Below are 19,691 nucleotides of genomic sequence, written 5' to 3'. Positions count from 1 at the left end.
CTCTGCATTTGCAAATTTAACATGAGGAAGTGGACTTTGCCTATAAGTTGATAAAGCCTGAGACAGTGATGGAACGTTCTGCAAGGCATGTTCCAAGTCCCCTTTTAACTGCTGTCCACATTGCAAAGCAACTCTGCAAAACTGTAAATGGATGGAAAATGTTATAAGGTGACCTAAGAAATACATGTCAATATGAGTATAACATTATCAGAAAAAGTGTAAATGTCATGACTGCATGAGCTTTAACTGTGGTTCTGAGCTTCCCGTTCATTTTCTGTGGAGCTGCTGGAATTATTTGGTTGCATTTGAAGGAAATATTTTAAAACATAATGACCAAAAGGAAGCTTTAGCTTACTCGCTTGACTCACCTTTGGTATTAGCCAGTTTATTGATGTAGCTTTAGGATGCTAGATGTGTATTTCAGAAGTTAATGCAAAATTTTGACATGTGTGAGCATCCCCATCAAAATAAAGAAAAAGCTTTTAAAGTTCTGAAATCGTGTGTTGGTAAGGTGTGTTGGAAAGTGTAGTAAATATAAAACACCCAGGAATTTAATAACAGATGAAAGTCAAGCTGTGCCATTTAAAAATACACAAAACAATTTTCAAATAGGGAGAAAATGATTCATATGGAAAATACTTCTGAAAAAATAAATATCTAGGAGACACTGACTCATTCCAAAAATGCTGTTGAGCCATCACTGATGTATTTATTAGATATTATCTTTTCTTCTTGTTAAATGGTGTAATGCTTTGCTGTCATTACAGTGGGATTTATTATCAAAATAAAAAATAATTGTTTCTATGCTGCATCATTTGGTAATTTATTTTATGGGTATTGAGTAAGATTTGAAAAAACATTTATGTCTGTTGTAGTGATTTCTCTGTCTTGTATAATATTATACAGATGACTTTAACAGGAAAGGAAAACACATGCCAAATTACCTGTTCTTGTTTTTTTTCTATTGAGTCAACAATGTTTTTTTAAATAATAATAACAATAAAAACTCATGCTCAGATGATTAAAACTGAATATAAAGAGAAGCTCTTCATTTGGTTAAATAACTTGTTGCCAGCTGGAAGATAATCACCCAGTAATTATCCAACAGGGACTCACAACTATTTGATATAATTTTATCCCACCTAGTACTTAACCAGTATAAATCCACAAAGAAAATATAGTCATCATCAAGTGTCTGTTGCAGGATGTGATGAATCTGGTCACTCTCTGGGTTTATTGGTTGAAGTCTCCCCTTGATGTTTTTTTTTTCAACTAGAAAATGGCTTTAAATAAAGAATGAAAATAATTTTCAGAAAATCTTCCTCTATTTAAATTGCAGCAGAAACCTGGGCAATAAGGGATAGCCATGTTACACAAACTGAAAAATACAAGCACAAAAACGGATAAACAAAATGAATGTCTTTAGCCCAGTGGTTTTCAGTCACTGTGCCGTGGCACATTAGTGCGCCATGAGAGATTGTCAGGTGTGCCATGGGAAATTATCTTATTCAAGATATTTTAATAAGAACAGCTTCATATTGTTGATAGGGGCTGGAGAGTTTCATTTTTCCACATTTTCTGTTTGTGGGGTGCCCTGTTATCTTTTCATTAAAAATAATGCACCTTGGCTCAGAAAAGGTTGAAAAACACTGCTTTAGCTTACATGTAGAATTGTCCAGTTTTTTTTCATTACTATCAATCTCTGCTCTTATGTAAGCTTTTTTTTGTCATCTTATTTGTTCCATATTGCATGATTACTAATCTTGATGAATTGTGATTATTTGAGACACTGTAAACTACAACAAGGAGTTGTAGTTTACAGTGCAATCGACAACCTAACAGTTGATCGTAATACGTCTCATACCACTTAAAGTAGTGTGCCTTTTGACCCAGCAGAGGGTGCTTTCCTATCACCTTCCTATCACCTTCAACAGTAAAGCCCAAATTCAGTCCATGAAATTTCCAACGCACCTGAACCAAATGAATCACTTGTTGCCCAGTCTGTGCTGAGCTGAATGACGTGAATGAGGGAAGCCATTTGATTCAGGTGTGTTTGAGAAGATTTTGGTTGGTAAGTTTCAAGAACAGGACTTGGGCACCCCTGATCCAATGTATTCCTCTTTGTAAAAAAAGGCCAATGTTGTTCACTCACTTGCTGCAGAAACTGAAGAAACTAGTAAGCAAAGCCACCCTCAGAAGTAGGGGGATTTAACACTGTAAAATAATATCATAATGAAGAAAGACATTTGGTTTATTTAAAACAAATCAGTTGTCAGAATCTACAAAAAAATCTACTGAACTGATAACTTTTTCTTTTTTTTTTTAGCTAGCTTTCATTTCAAAGCATCAAACATGTTTTCAAAGTACTCTGACTGCCTGAATATCAGCATAGTCAGCTAGAACAGAGCTAATGCATCACCTTCACCTGAAGGCATGTCAGTTTTATGTCAAATTTATATACAACACTATAAAAATCATTGGCACCCAACAGCTCCTTGTGGGAGGTTCTGTTAGTTATGAACTGGAGAAGTGGAGACACAAATAATCAGGACCTTAACGTCTGTGCAGTTGTTGGTTTCACGACTGACATTATGTAGCCTACTTCTTAAATTCAAAGATCCTTCCTTGACAAGGTGGGACCTCCAAGACCAGAGACTGTGTGTAAAAGATGGACAAAGCATTTGTGGCATCACCTGTAGGTTTCTGAAGAGATTAATTGAAGCAAATTAGGTGGTCACCTATATATTTATATATATATATATATATATATATATATATATATATATATATATATATATATATATATATATATATATATATATATAGAGAGAGAGAGAGAGAGAGAGAGAGAGAGCGAGAGAGAGTGAGTATAGCATTTAGTTATTTTTTTTTACAATATAACTGCACCCTCCCTAATGCTTTCAGTAATGCCTTGGAACAACTACATGATAGATTTGCTTATTCTTAAATTAGGTAAATTATGTGGTTAAAGGTCTTTTCTAGGCCTACATAAAACGAGAACAAAGGAAGAAAGATTAGTAATTGAATCAATAATGAGCTATGAAGTATTTTTATTGGAATTTTACTGACATTTTTGGACAGCTATACAGGCACTGGGTCAAAGTGACCCAGGAATATTACTGCTGTTCCTCAGAAACAAAGGTAACAGGAGGGTTAAACAAGGTCTTTTACAATGAAATGAACATTAAAGAAAAGCAAGAAAATAATAAAACTTGCTGACATAGCCAAACAGATCATTCAGAGAGGGGACTCATTTCTGCTGTCTTCACTGTCTTCTTGATCCAGTTGAGCTGGTTTTCTGTGAGTAAACCATAGACTCCAGGCTTCTTCTTCACTCCACAGTTCTTCGCACCAAAAGAGGTTACTCCAACTAGAGCGCCATTGCACAACAGAGGACCTCCTGAATCCCCCTATGTAGAAAACAACAGGAAATGGTCATTTTGAGGCAACCACTTCAGTTGACACAGAGCTTAAAGAATGTTAGGCCTCCTTACCATACAAGTATCAGCGCTGCTTTTGCCAACTGATCCAGCACAAACCATGCTTTTGGTGATAACTGGGTTTAAATTGTAATATTCTGGGGAGTTGCATTTTGCTCTGTCGATCACAGTCACATTGACAGACATCAGGACGTCTGACATTTTATTCACCCGGTTGTTTGTTTTGCCCCATCCAGCCACCAGACAGCTGATGCCGGCTGATGGCTCTTTCACAGCTTTACCCAGCTTAAGAATGTCCACTGTTTTGGTTTTCTTCGCTGGCTTGTCAAGCTGAAAGAAATATTATTGTACATTATAAAAGTCTTTATGTTACTTTTATGCAGTCATTAAAGTCAACAAATGTGTGGCTTATTGGAAAGATGGATGGACATAAAAATGTACATTTTACTATTTCTGTAGGTAATTGTAGGATTTAGCTTTCTTTCTTAGATTTTTTTTCTCTTGGCTTTAGTGAAAATTTGAGCTCCTGCTTTCTATAAATATTAAACAATTGACAGATGAGACCACTGCTCTGCCACCTTACCTTAAGCAACTTGAGGTCATTGACGTGGTCAGTCTTATCATAACAGGGATGCGGAACACTTCTATTCACCTTTCGGACCTGCCTGGAATCCTTTGCATCTTTTTCGATGGAGTGTACCCCCAGTAACACTTTCTGGATGCTGCAAGGGCAAAAACACAACATAGCTTTAAAATGAACTGGGTTGCCAGGTTATGTGTACATGAGAATTTGACATTTGTATATCTGTATCACATCTTCAGATAGCAGGGATATGGAAGCCCATTTCTGCCAGACTCCATGAAGTTTGTCCCAACAATTTGCTGCCATATGAAACTTTAAAGTTCTGCATTGCTCTATTTAAATAGTTGATCCTCAGAAAGGAAGAAGAAGAAAGAAAACAGTTTCCAAGTGGCCATGTATTTATTTTGCAGTGATGATCTTTAACCTCAACTTCTGCAAAGACATCCTTCAAGATGGGGAAGCCCTCATTTCCTCACAAATAAGCATTATTAAACATTTGTAGACCGGCCAACTGATCATAAACTACACAGAAATATATAGATACTTAACCATCGCAAGTTCAACTATTCAGATTTGTAAGAAAATGCTCCTAGATTTTACATGTAAATAACATTTTTCTTTAAAAATAGATGATTTCAGAAATACATGCTTTTGGCTCTTACCTGTCGCAGTGGGCAGCTGTGAGGACCCATTTTGGATCAATCAGTATTCCTCCACAGACTGGAATTTTTGACTCCAGCAGAGCCATGAAAGGCATCGAGTGTGGCTTGACTTCTTTTCCATCGATGATTTCCGAGCCAAGACCTAACATGCACGCACACAAATCCAAATCCAAGTGGTTTGTTGAAACAAAAGAGCAGATAAGCGAGTCAGTTGGTCAGTGTAAGATACATAAGCCTTTAATTAAGCCTTTAGTAAACATTTTTTAAAGGTCTGAAATTGCTGAGCAAGAGAAAACGTGACTCACTTGAGTTGACAGCCAGGAGAAAGACACTTGAGATAAAAGCAACGAAACTCCTCATTTTCTCCCTCTTTGCTCTGATGATGAACACAACTAAACCCACCTCAATGCTCACCCTGGGCTTTATGTGTTAGATTCAAAGGATGTGGTCTGACCATGGAAATACATGAGTCAGCAAAAGGACTGCAAGCATGCCACAATAACTGATGCACATTTTTGTCCTGAAGTGGTAACACTTACCAGCACTGATCATAACCATCTCAGTTCAGCAGTTGTGGGGTGGAGGAAGAATTTTTTTTAACACCATACAGCTCACCTGCAGGAGGGAACAGCTAGTCATAAAGAGCAACCCTCTAAAACTGATTGATGAGTAATTTTTGTAATGTCATGATTATAGGAAATCATGACAAAATGAAACACACTGGCTTGGGTGATTCATTATTTAAAATGAAGGGCTTTAACATGAATATGTGATTAGGGTTTCTAAAAATTATATATCAAGCCTGCAGTCCATGCACATACAATCCATTTTAAGCTTGTTTTTAAATGGGTGCATGCATGCGCATTTTTTAAAAAAGTGTTATTCTTTATGTTTTAGTTTGATTATTGTGGAATACAAATTAATGCTGGATCTAATGAGGGAACTAAACAAGGGGGAGACGGAACAAAAGAGAGAGGAGTGAAGAGAAAAAAAGGCAGTCAAAGATACAATAGACTGAAAACAAGAAGAAAAGACAGAAAAAGCAGACAAGCAGCTACTACACCTGGAAAGAAGCAGCAAATACCTTACTGCCTCCGTAAGAAAACAGAATCATCAGGAGTACCTGTTGGAAAATTGAGAAAAACATAAACAACAACATGATGAGTATAAGACAACACAACTGTTGCTATTAGCGATTAAACCTGCAGGACAACACAGCAGCTGTGTAAGTATGCAGTGAATGTGAGTATGAATGTAAAGTATAAAGGATGAGTTGTGTTTAACAATAAGTACAATCATACAAATGCAGGTATGACTCCTCCAAGGATCAGAAACAGTAAGACAGGGCACCAAGACCAAATCATTCAGCTGCCACCACTGAGCATGAAACCCCAGCAGACCACCACGATTCAGTTCTGCACTGGAAAGCCCCAGGAAGAGCCCCTGCAATCATCGAACACAGACCCCAGAAGGCTAGGGATGACAGGGACTGAATCAGCACCAGCCCCAAAACTTTGACCAAGACTTCAGGCTACAACTGCCCCCGCCCACCCCCGCCCGCGCCCAAAACAAAACACCAGTTCATATTTTACGAAATGCTGCAGTAAAATCTACTTTTCTCATGACATGGATTCAACACTGCAGTTCCTGAAGAGACCAAGTGATGTAAGGCTGTACCTTACATCACCTGGCAAACCTTTATTTATAATTACGTCATCTAGGGGAATGTTGGTTGTACTGCTTTATTAAAGTATTGTTTGATGTGTTAGTATCATGCCAGTATTGTCAGTATGATGTATCTGCTCAACATCTAGATAAACCTTCTTATCATTCCATCTTATTTCACTTTGTGTGTGTAAATGGAGGAAGATTTTTTCAAAAGGAACCTGGATGTCTGTATTCCCAGAAAAATGTCAATAAGCAAACAATTTTACTATGTTTTTATTTTATTCTTAGCAACCCTCGGTTACATTAGCAGCAACAAAAAAAAACAAAACAAATATGCTATTGTTCATTTTACATTTCAGACAAAAACAAAGTGTGTGATAAAGAGAACACAATGCTATAAATGAACCTAAATGCATCACAGAATTTAAATGGGGTTTAATTTCTAATTCAGTGTCAGGTTTTATACCTGTGAAGAGGTTCAGAAAGCAAATTGTTAATACCAATCCATTGTTTTAAAGCATATCACACAAACACAAAAACAAACATCAAGTATGTCTCTGTTTGGTAAATTTAATTTTTATCCACTGTGTGACACAGGAGCCAATTTTTAATATGTGGATGTATTCAAAAGCTATAGTTTCACATTGTGGGAAAACTCACAATAAACTTGACGCGACAACATTTTAACAAGAATTGTAAAAATGCTGGAAACCCGTGTTCAGAGTCACAGCTTAGCGTTTAGCAAATTGCTTTTACATATGTTTGTCTCATTAGATGAAGATTTAAGCTGTGAAAACTAAACTTTTATGGTCTCAGGACATGATAACTCTGAAATGCTTTCATGCCCTAAAAATACTCATTTTATGTCTGAAAAATATTTTCTTATTATATTTTCTTGCCATGAAATGTTAAACTTTAGGCTCAAAATATTCAAATGAGCACAATACCAGAAGCCAGATTATAGCTGACATTTTTTTTCCTAAGAATCGGCACCATTTTAGAAAAATCTGCAACAAAAACTGCTTCAAATTTTCTTATATAGTCAAAATGCATCAGCTGTTCTGAGGGTAGATATAAAAACACTGTAAAGAAAACGGCAAAATAAAGCCAAAGTAAACTAAACTAAAAATAACAACAAATACTTTTATCAGCTATGTCCCTATGACTTTATTAATACTTTCTGCTGCCACATTGGGATTTTTTTTACCTAACTTCAGATCAGGAACACTACGGGAAGATTTTAATAAACGCTCGACCACTTCACATTCTATGGCATTTGGACATTTCTTTTAGAAAGAAAATCTAACGGAATAATCTCTGTGATAATAATTTAAGCATAATTATAATAACGGTTATAATCAAGATGATAAACAAACAAAACTATAGATGGCACTTTCCTCTCATAGCTGATTCAGTCCTAGAAAAAGATAAGTCTTCATCATCAGCTGTTTGCTCATAAAGGTCTTGCCAGTGGTAACACCTACAAATTTACTATAAAAACTACATTAATATATATTCCATTAATATTTACTTCAATCTTCAAGTAATATTAAATGGGACTTCTTAACATACACTTGTAGCCAGTTATACTATGAACGTATTGTTATCTGCTATCATGTTTGCCTATGATACTAGCGTATATGCTACATCTTCATCTGCCTTAATCACTAGAAATACATAGTCTAATAAACATCTTTAATCAGTACTGAATAATTTTAGCTTAATGTACTTTAGTTGTTACAAACTATTTAAGCAATTTATAAACTGAGTAACTTTCTTTTGAACAATATAAAGTGATTTTATCCAATATTTTCCCCTGATGTCTTAACATGATCCATTCAATCACTTTCCAAACCCCAAATTAAGATCAGGAGTTGGTGCCAGCTACACCCAGGACCGGTTCCAAGTCCGGTAGCTGTTGTCTGTCATTACTTTATCATGTTGATAGAGACAACATGTGGATATAAAATCCTACATTTTCCTCCAATGCATTCCTGATTTTTCATTCATTCATTCATTCATTCATTTTCTGAACCGCTTAATCCAATTCCGGGTCGCGGGGAAGCTGGAGCCTATCCCAGCTGGCTTTGGGCGACAGGCAGGGTACACCCTGGACAGCTCGCCAGTCCATCGCAGGGCCACACAGAGAGACGAACAACCACTCACGCTCACACTCATTCCTGGGGGCAATTTTTTTAGAGTAACCAATTAACCTATCATGCATGTCTTCGGATGGTGGGAGGAAGCCGGAGTACCCGGAGAGAACCCACGCATACACGGGGAGAACATGCAAACTCCACACTGATTTTTATGATGATGAATTCACTCAATGAACACTTAGTTAAGTTGACCTCAGGCTTGACAGTAGAGGACAGTAGTTGATAATCACAGTTACAATCATTAAAGTTACATAAGGAGTGTATAGCCCTTAACCATGTTTTACACATAAGTATGAAGGATTTTTCCACTAAGGTATCTCCAATATTTAGAATTTTTCTCTTTCCCCTCTTTTTTTTAACCAAATCCTATGGTCCTCTTCATTTGCAAGGCGTCATCCAATGCCTCTTTGGAGTCATCTGAACATAAAACAACATGTTATTAGTATTGTATTAGCTTGTTGGAGAGACGTTCCAGCTCAGATTCACATGATCTGTGCCAATGGAGCCTGCTGTCACAGAATGTGGGGAAACTGGACCTACATAAATAAACAAGACAGAGGAATGGTTTTCATACCATGAAACATACAGACTTTGTTCCAACTAGCAGTTTCATTTTAACAGAACTTCAGCCATTATGACGTGAAAGAAAAATGATATGCGTAGTGCATAAGCTGATAAAAAGTTATTTATTTTAGGGTTGCAACATCAGTTGGGACAACTAGATCAAGATTATACCATCACATCATTGTTAAAAAAGTTTATTTTACACTGTGTACAGGACAACATAATTAGTGTACAGTATCCGTATATTAAAAAATACAGCATTTCTTACCCTGACAAACAGTCATATGCAGCTCATCACAGTAGCGAGCCAGCATCTTGTTTTCTGTCTTCAATACTGCTTCCAAACTTGCGCAGCGGCCCTCATGGTTCCTTCTGAACCAACGTTCATAGACCAGGTCTTCTCCACTGACCCACTGCCAAACACTTTTAATGCTCTGCCGCTGCAAACCAAGCCAGAAGCTGACTTCATTTGCAACGGTTGCATTGAGGAGGTTGTAGTATTGCTCCTCTGAGCTCAAGACAGCAAGATCCACATAGTGCCTCTGGCAGAACTCCCGGGCTTCAACCCAGGACATGGGTCTTTCGACCAGGAAGTAACGTGGGATACACTGGCTTCCTGCTAGGCCATGGCAGACAACTGAGTGGAGGGAGATGCAATCATGAATGATGTGTAAAAGGTTTCCAACAAAATTAAAAAACAACACAAAGAGCTGCAAACGGCAAATGCACACAAAAAGCTGCTGAAAGTCAGCTGACTCCTGCTGTGTTGCAGTCTTTGCTAAAGTGTGAAGCCAAAATGAATGTATCACAGTTGATGATGTGTGTTTAATTCAAAGATCATGCACCATCTTAGATACCCGTGAAGAAAATCCCACCCCCTTTCAAGTGCTACATTTCCTTAAAATTATACGATTGTTGATGCAAGATAAATAGAAAGTGAAGCAGTTACCCAGAACAGCCAGTCTCTGCAGAATCTGGGATTCACTGGCAAACATGCAGCCTCTGAAGAATCCCTGGGATTATCTAGAGGGCGATAAGCACTATCACTTTCCTCTCCCATCAGCTGTTACCTTCCAACAGCTCACCGCATGCTGTTCAGTATTTCCCAAAGCTTGTTGCTCGCGCTTCCTTGTCTACCAAGTAACTCCTGTGTTCAGGAAATTTATAGCATGAACTCACATAGCAGGATGAAGCAAGAGGAGGAGGAGAGAAGGGGAGGGTCCAAACTCGACTGGCTATCTGCATCGTATGTCTACAATGAAAAATCACTTACTCACATACAATATAAATACATTTTATAACAGTCAATCTCATAATCATATAATATTTTCTGTTGTTTAAAACAAGTTGCAAAACCTTTGTGCTTTCATTGGAAAACTTAAAACTTGCCAAATTGTCTGATTTGGCAGTCACAAGTGACTGAACAGGCAGGACAACATTCGTGTAAATGAACACCATGAGAATAGAGCTGGGCCTTTATGTGATGTTCTAAAAATATACCCAGGTAGCTCCACCTCCTTTGTGTGTGTGTGTGTGTGTGTGTGTGTTTTAAACGTTAATTGATGATAGATGAGATACTTTCTTGAATAACTGGAAATGCCCATGAAGAGAAATGTTCAGGTTTTAGCAGCCCCTGTGTGTTTTGTGGATCAGATGTGAAAGAGAGGAGCTGGATGAGGGAAAACTCACATCAATACTAATATTTTTAGTAGATTTAGATCTGAAAAGTAAACCTTTTGCAGTGCAAACACTCTGTAGATGTGGTCACTGCTTTATACAATAGGCAGTTAAACATCTGGGTAACAGTGCAGCTTCAGCAAGGAATACCATATCCTTTGTCTTGTGTCTTGTTTAGAAGTTCTGGCGTAACCAGTTTATTCTGCAGTGTTTCCTGTTATCTTGCCAGTGATGACGAATTACTATTTTCTACATCTGCAGGTCTCAAGGTTTTCTTCTATATGATGATTTCCGTTTTGTTCATCGACTAAGCCTTGGGGTCTTTATAGTACTTTTTCCCAGCTTTTAGTTCAAGTTCTGCGTTTTATTTCAATGAGGACGTCATCACTTCATCGGGCGCTACATCTACAAGCAAATATGTAAATAAGATGTTTAATGTTTACCATCAATTTCACATGACAGGGACGCACTGCAGACTAATCTTTGCAAATGTTTGTGGTAAGGCATAAACTCATCACGCTGCACCATCATTTCAACACCTCGGCCATGAAGGAGGGGATCTTGTACTCAAAGGAAGTCTTCACCACAGTCCTCTTGCAGACAGTGTTCTCTTAAGTCTTGTCTGTCCACATTCTTGTAAATAAGAAAGTCTTTGCCAGGAGAACTTTACTCAGCCTTTGCAGTTGATATTTAACTCAAGTCAAGTCTGAGTTTGATGATCTCCTACATAAATCGCAACACTTGCACTTTATGTATTAGTGAAGTAAAACCGAAAAAAATCATTCTGACTTGTTCAGATCATTACCACCATGCTTTAGGCTTTCCATTTTATTAAATGTGTCAAACTGTAACACACAATGACAATGAGTGAGTAGCTTTATTGATCAAGAATTACATGTGTTTCCTGTACAACTGTTAATCTAAGGTTGTGTGTCATAATGCAATAGTACCGTATGTCATGCTGTTGACACTTAAAAAAAGGAGCAAAGCAACATGCACGACACAGGAGTGTATCGTTAAGAAGGTCGCTTGTAATTGCATTTAATTCTAAACAGAATGCAGAAAATGTGCAGAGTATGAATATAAATCTCATACGGATCTACCATGATGACAATAGAAAGTGCATGTCATGTTAAACGGTATAACTACAGAGTCCAGATGTGAAAGCGCTGATCTGCTCCTGCAGAGAAGATGTGCGTGTTGTCGGGGTTTATGGCCAAGTGCAGGACTCGCTGAAAATGTCCTGAAAATGCAATAAAAGAAGGTTTTATAGAGCAGGTTTGACCAATACTGACCGGGAAGAAAATTTGGATTTAGCAAATAAGGACAAAAGTTCAGAACAAGCCAAATCAAACGTTTATCAAATTTTATGGCACTGATTAGTATTTTAATGCCTGTTTAATGGATGCATAGTGGATTTGAGAAAATGCAAAGATTTGTAAATGTATTGTCTCGAGGGCTGCAGTCATGCAAGTTATCATTGTGTCCCCGCTTCATGACACCTGACTCAGATTAATGAGTCATTGTGCAGAACTTCACTGCATGTTGAATTCATTCAAGTTGAATCAGATGTGTTGAAGCAGGGATGAATTGGAAACCAGCAGCTTTTCTGACATAATGGGACTGAGTGGAATGACCCTGGTTTAGTGAGTACAAAGTGACCGGAGTAAAACATTAATAAAGTTACACTGTGGATGACATATTGTTTGTGGTTTAGAAATAGCATTGGAGGAAACAGAGCAGCACAAGTTCTGGAAATCTACAAGTTCTGTTTAAAAAGTATCTCAGCTTTTCTGTGGACAATTTACTTCTTTTTTTTAAAAAGATTTCATCTCTTTTTTAAAAAAAAATAGAATTAATTCTCTCTTCTGCCACGAAGATATTTCCCGTGTCAATGTTTCCTGAATCACTTTGGGTTAGCCACATAAACAAAACCACGACTGGTACACTCCCATGGTAAACGACTGAAAATTGTTTTGTTTTTTTTACTGCTTTAAAAACTTTTTTTTTTTTTTAATCTTCATTAGTCTTAAAAGCTTTTTTTTTTTTTTTTTTAACAATGCATTAGACTATTTTCATAACTCCCAGGAACATTTTAAGACTGACTTTAGAGGTATGAACAGACCCTTGCTACAACGAGGGTCTTTCTTTTAATAGTTCATATTTATGCAGCTGTAACTCCAGCACATCTCAACTCAGGGTCTGCTGAATCTTCCTGAAAGTTTTTTTATTTTGCAGTCAGTGGTTTTGTTTCTCCAGCTATTAAGAAACTATTAATTTTTTTTTTTTTCACTTTCTGAAAGTTTTGTTTTTCTTTTCTTTAATTTAGTTTTGTTCTAAACTGGATTTTAGCTTTTTCTGTAATCCTTACCCATGAGGAATCAGAAGCCTGAAAACTTACTTCTCAAAGATTATTTCAGCTTTAGTAGACATCAGGTTGGTTGCTAAACACTTGCAGTGCTTTTAAAAAGTAATTTCCAGGGATTGCAACATTGCTTTTCAAGTAGCAAAATGACCATTAAGGATTTCTCCAGCAGGTCTGGGACAAAGTTCTGGAGACACCAAAATGAGCCAGAGAGCTATGAGACCAAAACTAAGCCTGAAGTGGGTGCAAAGCTTAATAAAAGAGTTTAAAGTGGCTTATTTTTTTTAAGTTCAAGTTGCACACTCTGCCAAATTGGGAAAGAGACCATGAAAAAAAAATTGGTGAAAAAAAGAGAATATATTCAGGGTTCAATTAAAGGTATCAGGGACATTGATATTCCCCTGGCATGTGGAAGGACATATAGTGCTCTATGCTAAAGTAAAATCAAACATATTGACATCACTGTGTGGGACAAACCCAGCACCTTTCACAGAGTCTTTCCTAAAGATGAATGTAAACTATTTATGATGCTGGCATGTTGGTGGAAGTCATCACAGATCCAAAATATTTCCGGCGCCAGAGTGAAAATGTGTCCTAAAATATTTCAAAGGGATTTTAATTAAACTTAAAGACAACCAGGCTGATTGATAAATCACTCAGCAGTTTTAAAAATAACTCTTTACTAATCAAACTGAAAGCTACCATGATCAATACAAAATAAGATATGAATGGAAAAGCAAACTAAGAAAAGGTCAAGTTTAAGTAAAAAAAACAAAGCAGCTCCTGAACTTCAGTCGTGATTGTTTTTGCAGACAATAATTCAGAACACAGAAAAAAAACCACAAAGATTAAAAAAAAAAAAACAGCAGTATAGACCACAACACTGCAGATTAAATGTTGCATCTTTGTATGTGCTTCATAGTTTCAGAATTACTAAGAGCACAGAAGATAAATGAGTCACTATCAACGGACCTAAAAAGATTTGGAAATGACACTGGAAGATGACAGATACCTTTGGGTAATATTAATCAGTATGTTTAATGGTGCAGTAGGCTACATATGTTCCTGTAAAGATGGTACTAAATATGTAACCAGAAAAGTCTGACTGTTTTTTAACGTATTTTAAGGTTTTCTAACCTGTGAGCTGATGGATCCGTCTGAGGGAGGGAAACTCCCAGGTCCAAGATGTGATTTGATGATGAGGAATGCCATGACCTGTGAGAAGATATCTTTTCTTTTCAGCCCATTGAAGAGAACAGATCTGCAAGACAACAGGAACAGATGATAAATGCAGCATTTGTGCAAATGAAAACATCTCCTATTCAATTCAAGTACCTGTGAATTTGTGTTGACGGAAGTCAAACAACACCCAGATTTTACGTCCCAAATTCTCAGTTCACCATCTTTCCACCCTCCTCCGGTCGCAATCACTTCTCTTTGCCACGGACACCATCCCAAAGCCTAGAAACACAAAAACACATCTGTGAGGCAAGCATATTTTACTGGAATGATATAGGCTAGACCTTACATATAACCATTTACCTGCTGTTCAAGTCGGAATAAAATAAATTCAATCAGGTGATGTGACTGAACACATGTAATTTGTGACTGTGCAACAATGAGTTGGTGCATCCGTCATCCAGAATGGAAATATTTCAAGAAATCTAGATAGGCTGCCATGAAACTTGGTATAAATATGCATGTTTCTATTGGGTTCAATTAACTGATTCTTTACTTCTAAATGAACTTTATTATTAGGACAAAACAACAAACAAAAGGTTAGCATGCAAACATGCTAAATTAAAACTATTAAACCAAGAACACAGTACAAGAAAAAACACCTTAACAGCGCTGGGCTGTTTCATTGTCATCACTGGCTGATGTGACCTTTTGACTCCTGTGATGTCACCATCCCAAATATGGAGAAGGCCCTCTGTGGAGCCGCTGGCCAGCAAGTCATCTCCCGATGACCATTGCAGACTGCAGATTCCTTCCTTCTGGACGACTGCGCCAACCACAGATGCAGGAGCCCGAGGGTCAAAGTGATGGATGTGTCCGAGAAAAGAGCCACTGGGAGATTGTGAACGCGGTTAGTTCACAGATTCTGCTTTTAAATTACATTTCATTTTGAGAACTGCCTTTTAAATTTAACACCTCCGTTTTTAAAGTTCAGTCTTTATTTGGAAATTTCTGTGAAGGATACTTGACACTTCAACACGTACCAGCTGAGCAAGTGCTGTTTCCAGGAAAGTGCTGCGACTACACAACCTTGAGAACACAGATGTCGCATGTTCTGGTTGTGGTCAACATCCCACAGCTCAACGTCAAAAAGAAACAATAAACCGCAACACATTATCATCCTGATTCACCAAAGTGTCACATTTCCCCTCGCATAGCCCACCACAGTTTTATTTCTTTGTGAAAACATTTTCCAACCTCTTCATACTCAGTTCGTAAGAACTGACCTGAATCTCGCCTCTTCTGTTTCCAATGCAGAGAGCTCGGCCATCTCTGCTCCATCTCAGACATGAAATGGTCAAATTCCCAATACGTGCTGGACCTGGATCTGGACTCGGCTCCAAATGTCCCACGAGGGAATGGGTGTCTGAATTCCAGAGGTAAACAGAGGAGCCAAGTGCTAACGCAACCATGCCATTACAACTGCAGTCCAGAAGATTAGCATCTGCAAAGAAATAGGTTGCAAAAGAAAAGAAATTAAACAGGCTGATCACTGCATTTGTAGAATTTATAAAAATAAATCCAAATTTCTTTTCATTTTAAGCACTGTTGTTCTTCATATTGAGCAGCACTGTTGCTTTCTTACAGTAGTCATTCAGCATTGATGGAGCCGCCAGTGTGAGCAACGACTGCACACTTCTGCTGATGTCACCCAGTTTAGCAAAAGGCTGCAAATCAAATCTTTTTGCGTGAAAACCTGCAAACGTGAAATATATTAAATGCAAAACACACACACACACACACACACAGTATGTAGTGGGTTTATTTTAATGCATTCAGTCAATCTTGACTCATTTCATGATTTGATGACAAACATAACCGTTTTAAGCTACGATGCCTGATAAGCCAACTAGCCAGACAACTAGATATCAAATAGATAGAAACACCAGTCTGGCTAAAAGTAAATAGATACCTCCAACTCCAACTTCTGCTTCTTTTACTACATTTATTACCAAGTAATCTAGTTGTGGTTTCTTGTTATTACATCAGGAAGTATCGCTCCACATTTCATTCAGATATCGTAATTGCTCATTCATTCTGTACCAGACGCATGAGTACTTCCATGTGCTTGAACTGCTGCTCTCCACACCCACTCCACACTCTGTGAAATACATCATTTTTATATTAGATGTCAACTCTCATATTTTTATATTTATTTTTCAACTTGTGTAGTTACTTTTCCTTGAATTAGATGGTATTATATACATTTCATTTCCTTAAATATATATATAAAACATTACATAATCTTAAATAAATTGGACATTAAACAAACAGAATGTGTTTTCTAAAATGATGCCTCATATTTTAACCATTTCCATTGTAGAGTTACTCATTCTGGTCCTACAAGAGTCACAACCTAGCGGGTTTTCTTCAACACACCTGAATCAAATTAAATGGCTCTTGCAGCCTATAGGTTTCGCACAATGAGTCAGGTGTGTTGGAGTAGTAACCGGAACAAATAACCTTGATGTAAGAAAAAGGAATAACCTCCAGAAGGAAGTCAAGCACCCGTTAAATTAGTTCACATCATTTATTTTCAGTTTGAACTTATTGTTGTCACAAAGATTTTCAACAGGTCAAGTTCCTCAAACATACCTGGTCTGGGGACTTTTCTGTGTCAGGCTGTCTTCTGGATACCACACTGCTTTCTTGTGGTGTGTTCAATGATACAACTGCCTGCTTGTACCTTTTCACCGGTGATCTGTCTGGGGAATTACACAGAAACCCTTGCAGGAATTAATACGACCCCTGTCCATATTTAATAAAACAAAGTTGAAAAAGATGAGATGCACGGTGGTTTGCAGCACTGTGCACAAACACAAGGTTATCAAATTGTTAAAAGCAAACCATTTATTGAAACAGTGTATTTCACAACTCAACTGTGTTACTTTACAATACCATTATGCAGGACACACAATATGTACTGATACATACACTACATATTACACATTACTCATTTATTTATCCATTCCTTCCAAACACTGCTGCATTTCTTACCAAACAGATATACTAAACAATGATTATCCATTAAAATGATGAAAAGTGAGGAGACAAACATGGATTATTTTACCAGTGGCATTATGTCTCAAGCTATTTTGACTGTCTCTCCTCCTGTACAGGCATCGTTGGTTGTAAACGTGGCGAGTCACTGCGAGCACACGGAGGCGAACTACAGGTCTCTGCAGGAGCTTCACAAGGAGCTTCACAAGGAGCAAATACATAATTGTGTTTGTTCAGATACGATTTAGATTTGCATCTTTCCTACCGGTTTTGATTTGTAAAGTCGCAGGATTGTCTTGAAGGATCACTTGTCTGCCAGTCACATTGTCAGGCCGCACAACGACAGCTGAAATCTGTATGAAGTACCTTGTGGCAGCAGTTAGGTTGGAGATGCTGATGTTCATGAGGGACGAGCCACTGGTGTAGGGGTATAGGAGTGTTATGCATGTGTAGCAGCATATTGTCACGTTGTAACTGTGTGATGTCACCAGCATAGTTGGAGAGACGTTCCAGCTCAGATTCACATGATCTGTGCCAATGGAGCCTGCTGTCACAGAATGTGGGGAAACTGGACCTACATAAATAAACAAGACAGAGGAATGGTTTTCATACCATGAAACATACAGACTTTGTTCCAACTAGCAGTTTCATTTTAACAGAACTTCAGCCATTATGACGTGAAAGAAAAATGATATGCGTAGTGCATAAGCTGATAAAAAGTTATTTATTTTAGGGTTGCAACATCAGTTGGGACAACTAGATCAAGATTATACCATCACATCATTGTTAAAAAAGTTTATTTTACACTGTGTACAGGACAACATAATTAGTGTACAGTATCCGTATATTAAAAAATACAGCATTTCTTACCCTGACAAACAGTCATATGCAGCTCATCACAGTAGCGAGCCAGCATCTTGTTTTCTGTCTTCAATACTGCTTCCAAACTTGCGCAGCGGCCCTCATGGTTCCTTCTGAACCAACGTTCATAGACCAGGTCTTCTCCACTGACCCACTGCCAAACACTTTTAATGCTCTGCCGCTGCAAACCAAGCCAGAAGCTGACTTCATTTGCAACGGTTGCATTGAGGAGGTTGTAGTATTGCTCCTCTGAGCTCAAGACAGCAAGATCCACATAGTGCCTCTGGCAGAACTCCCGGGCTTCAACCCAGGACATGGGTCTTTCGACCAGGAAGTAACGTGGGATACACTGGCTTCCTGCTAGGCCATGGCAGACAACTGAGTGGAGGGAGATGCAATCATGAATGATGTGTAAAAGGTTTCCAACAAAATTAAAAAACAACACAAAGAGCTGCAAACGGCAAATGCACACAAAAAGCTGCTGAAAGTCAGCTGACTCCTGCTGTGTTGCAGTCTTTGCTAAAGTGTGAAGCCAAAATGAATGTATCACAGTTGATGATGTGTGTTTAATTCAAAGATCATGCACCATCTTAGATACCCGTGAAGAAAATCCCACCCCCTTTCAAGTGCTACATTTCCTTAAAATTATACGATTGTTGATGCAAGATAAATAGAAAGTGAAGCAGTTACCCAGAACAGCCAGTCTCTGCAGAATCTGGGATTCACTGGCAAACATGCAGCCTCTGAAGAATCCCTGGGATTATCTAGAGGGCGATAAGCACTATCACTTTCCTCTCCCATCAGCTGTTACCTTCCAACAGCTCACCGCATGCTGTTCAGTATTTCCCAAAGCTTGTTGCTCGCGCTTCCTTGTCTACCAAGTAACTCCTGTGTTCAGGAAATTTATAGCATGAACTCACATAGCAGGATGAAGCAAGAGGAGGAGGAGAGAAGGGGAGGGTCCAAACTCGACTGGCTATCTGCATCGTATGTCTACAATGAAAAATCACTTACTCACATACAATATAAATACATTTTATAACAGTCAATCTCATAATCATATAATATTTTCTGTTGTTTAAAACAAGTTGCAAAACCTTTGTGCTTTCATTGGAAAACTTAAAACTTGCCAAATTGTCTGATTTGGCAGTCACAAGTGACTGAACAGGCAGGACAACATTCGTGTAAATGAACACCATGAGAATAGAGCTGGGCCTTTATGTGATGTTCTAAAAATATACCCAGGTAGCTCCACCTCCTTTGTGTGTGTGTGTGTGTGTGTGTGTGTTTTAAACGTTAATTGATGATAGATGAGATACTTTCTTGAATAACTGGAAATGCCCATGAAGAGAAATGTTCAGGTTTTAGCAGCCCCTGTGTGTTTTGTGGATCAGATGTGAAAGAGAGGAGCTGGATGAGGGAAAACTCACATCAATACTAATATTTTTAGTA

General features: G+C 37.9%; 2 protein-coding genes across 2 annotated transcripts; both read right to left on the bottom strand.

The window, feature by feature from the left end:
* Positions 1 to 3,254: 3,254 nt before the first annotated feature.
* Positions 3,255 to 10,092, bottom strand: LOC306764437 (granzyme A-like; the record flags this gene model as incomplete). Its single annotated transcript, XM_079251612.1, has 6 exons — positions 3,255 to 3,431; positions 3,516 to 3,791; positions 4,045 to 4,183; positions 4,707 to 4,848; positions 9,366 to 9,734; positions 10,047 to 10,092. 6 exons carry the CDS (start codon positions 10,090 to 10,092, stop codon positions 3,255 to 3,257), a joined length of 1,149 nt encoding a protein of 382 aa, XP_079107738.1.
* A 1,827-nt stretch (positions 10,093 to 11,919) lies between these two features.
* LOC306764436 (uncharacterized protein) lies at positions 11,920 to 18,975 on the bottom strand (the record flags this gene model as incomplete). Its single annotated transcript, XM_079251611.1, has 13 exons — positions 11,920 to 12,017; positions 14,277 to 14,400; positions 14,475 to 14,600; positions 14,981 to 15,209; positions 15,362 to 15,456; positions 15,605 to 15,822; positions 15,964 to 16,074; positions 16,422 to 16,479; positions 16,974 to 17,083; positions 17,449 to 17,578; positions 17,687 to 17,952; positions 18,249 to 18,617; positions 18,930 to 18,975. 13 exons carry the CDS (start codon positions 18,973 to 18,975, stop codon positions 11,920 to 11,922), a joined length of 1,980 nt encoding a protein of 659 aa, XP_079107737.1.
* Between the last annotated feature and the right edge of the window lie 716 nt (positions 18,976 to 19,691).

The sequence above is a fragment of the Telmatherina bonti genome (assembly GCF_933228915.1).
Source record: "Telmatherina bonti genome assembly, chromosome: 13".
NCBI lineage: Eukaryota > Metazoa > Chordata > Actinopteri > Atheriniformes > Telmatherinidae > Telmatherina > Telmatherina bonti.
This window is presented reverse-complemented; position numbering and strand designations above follow the sequence as displayed.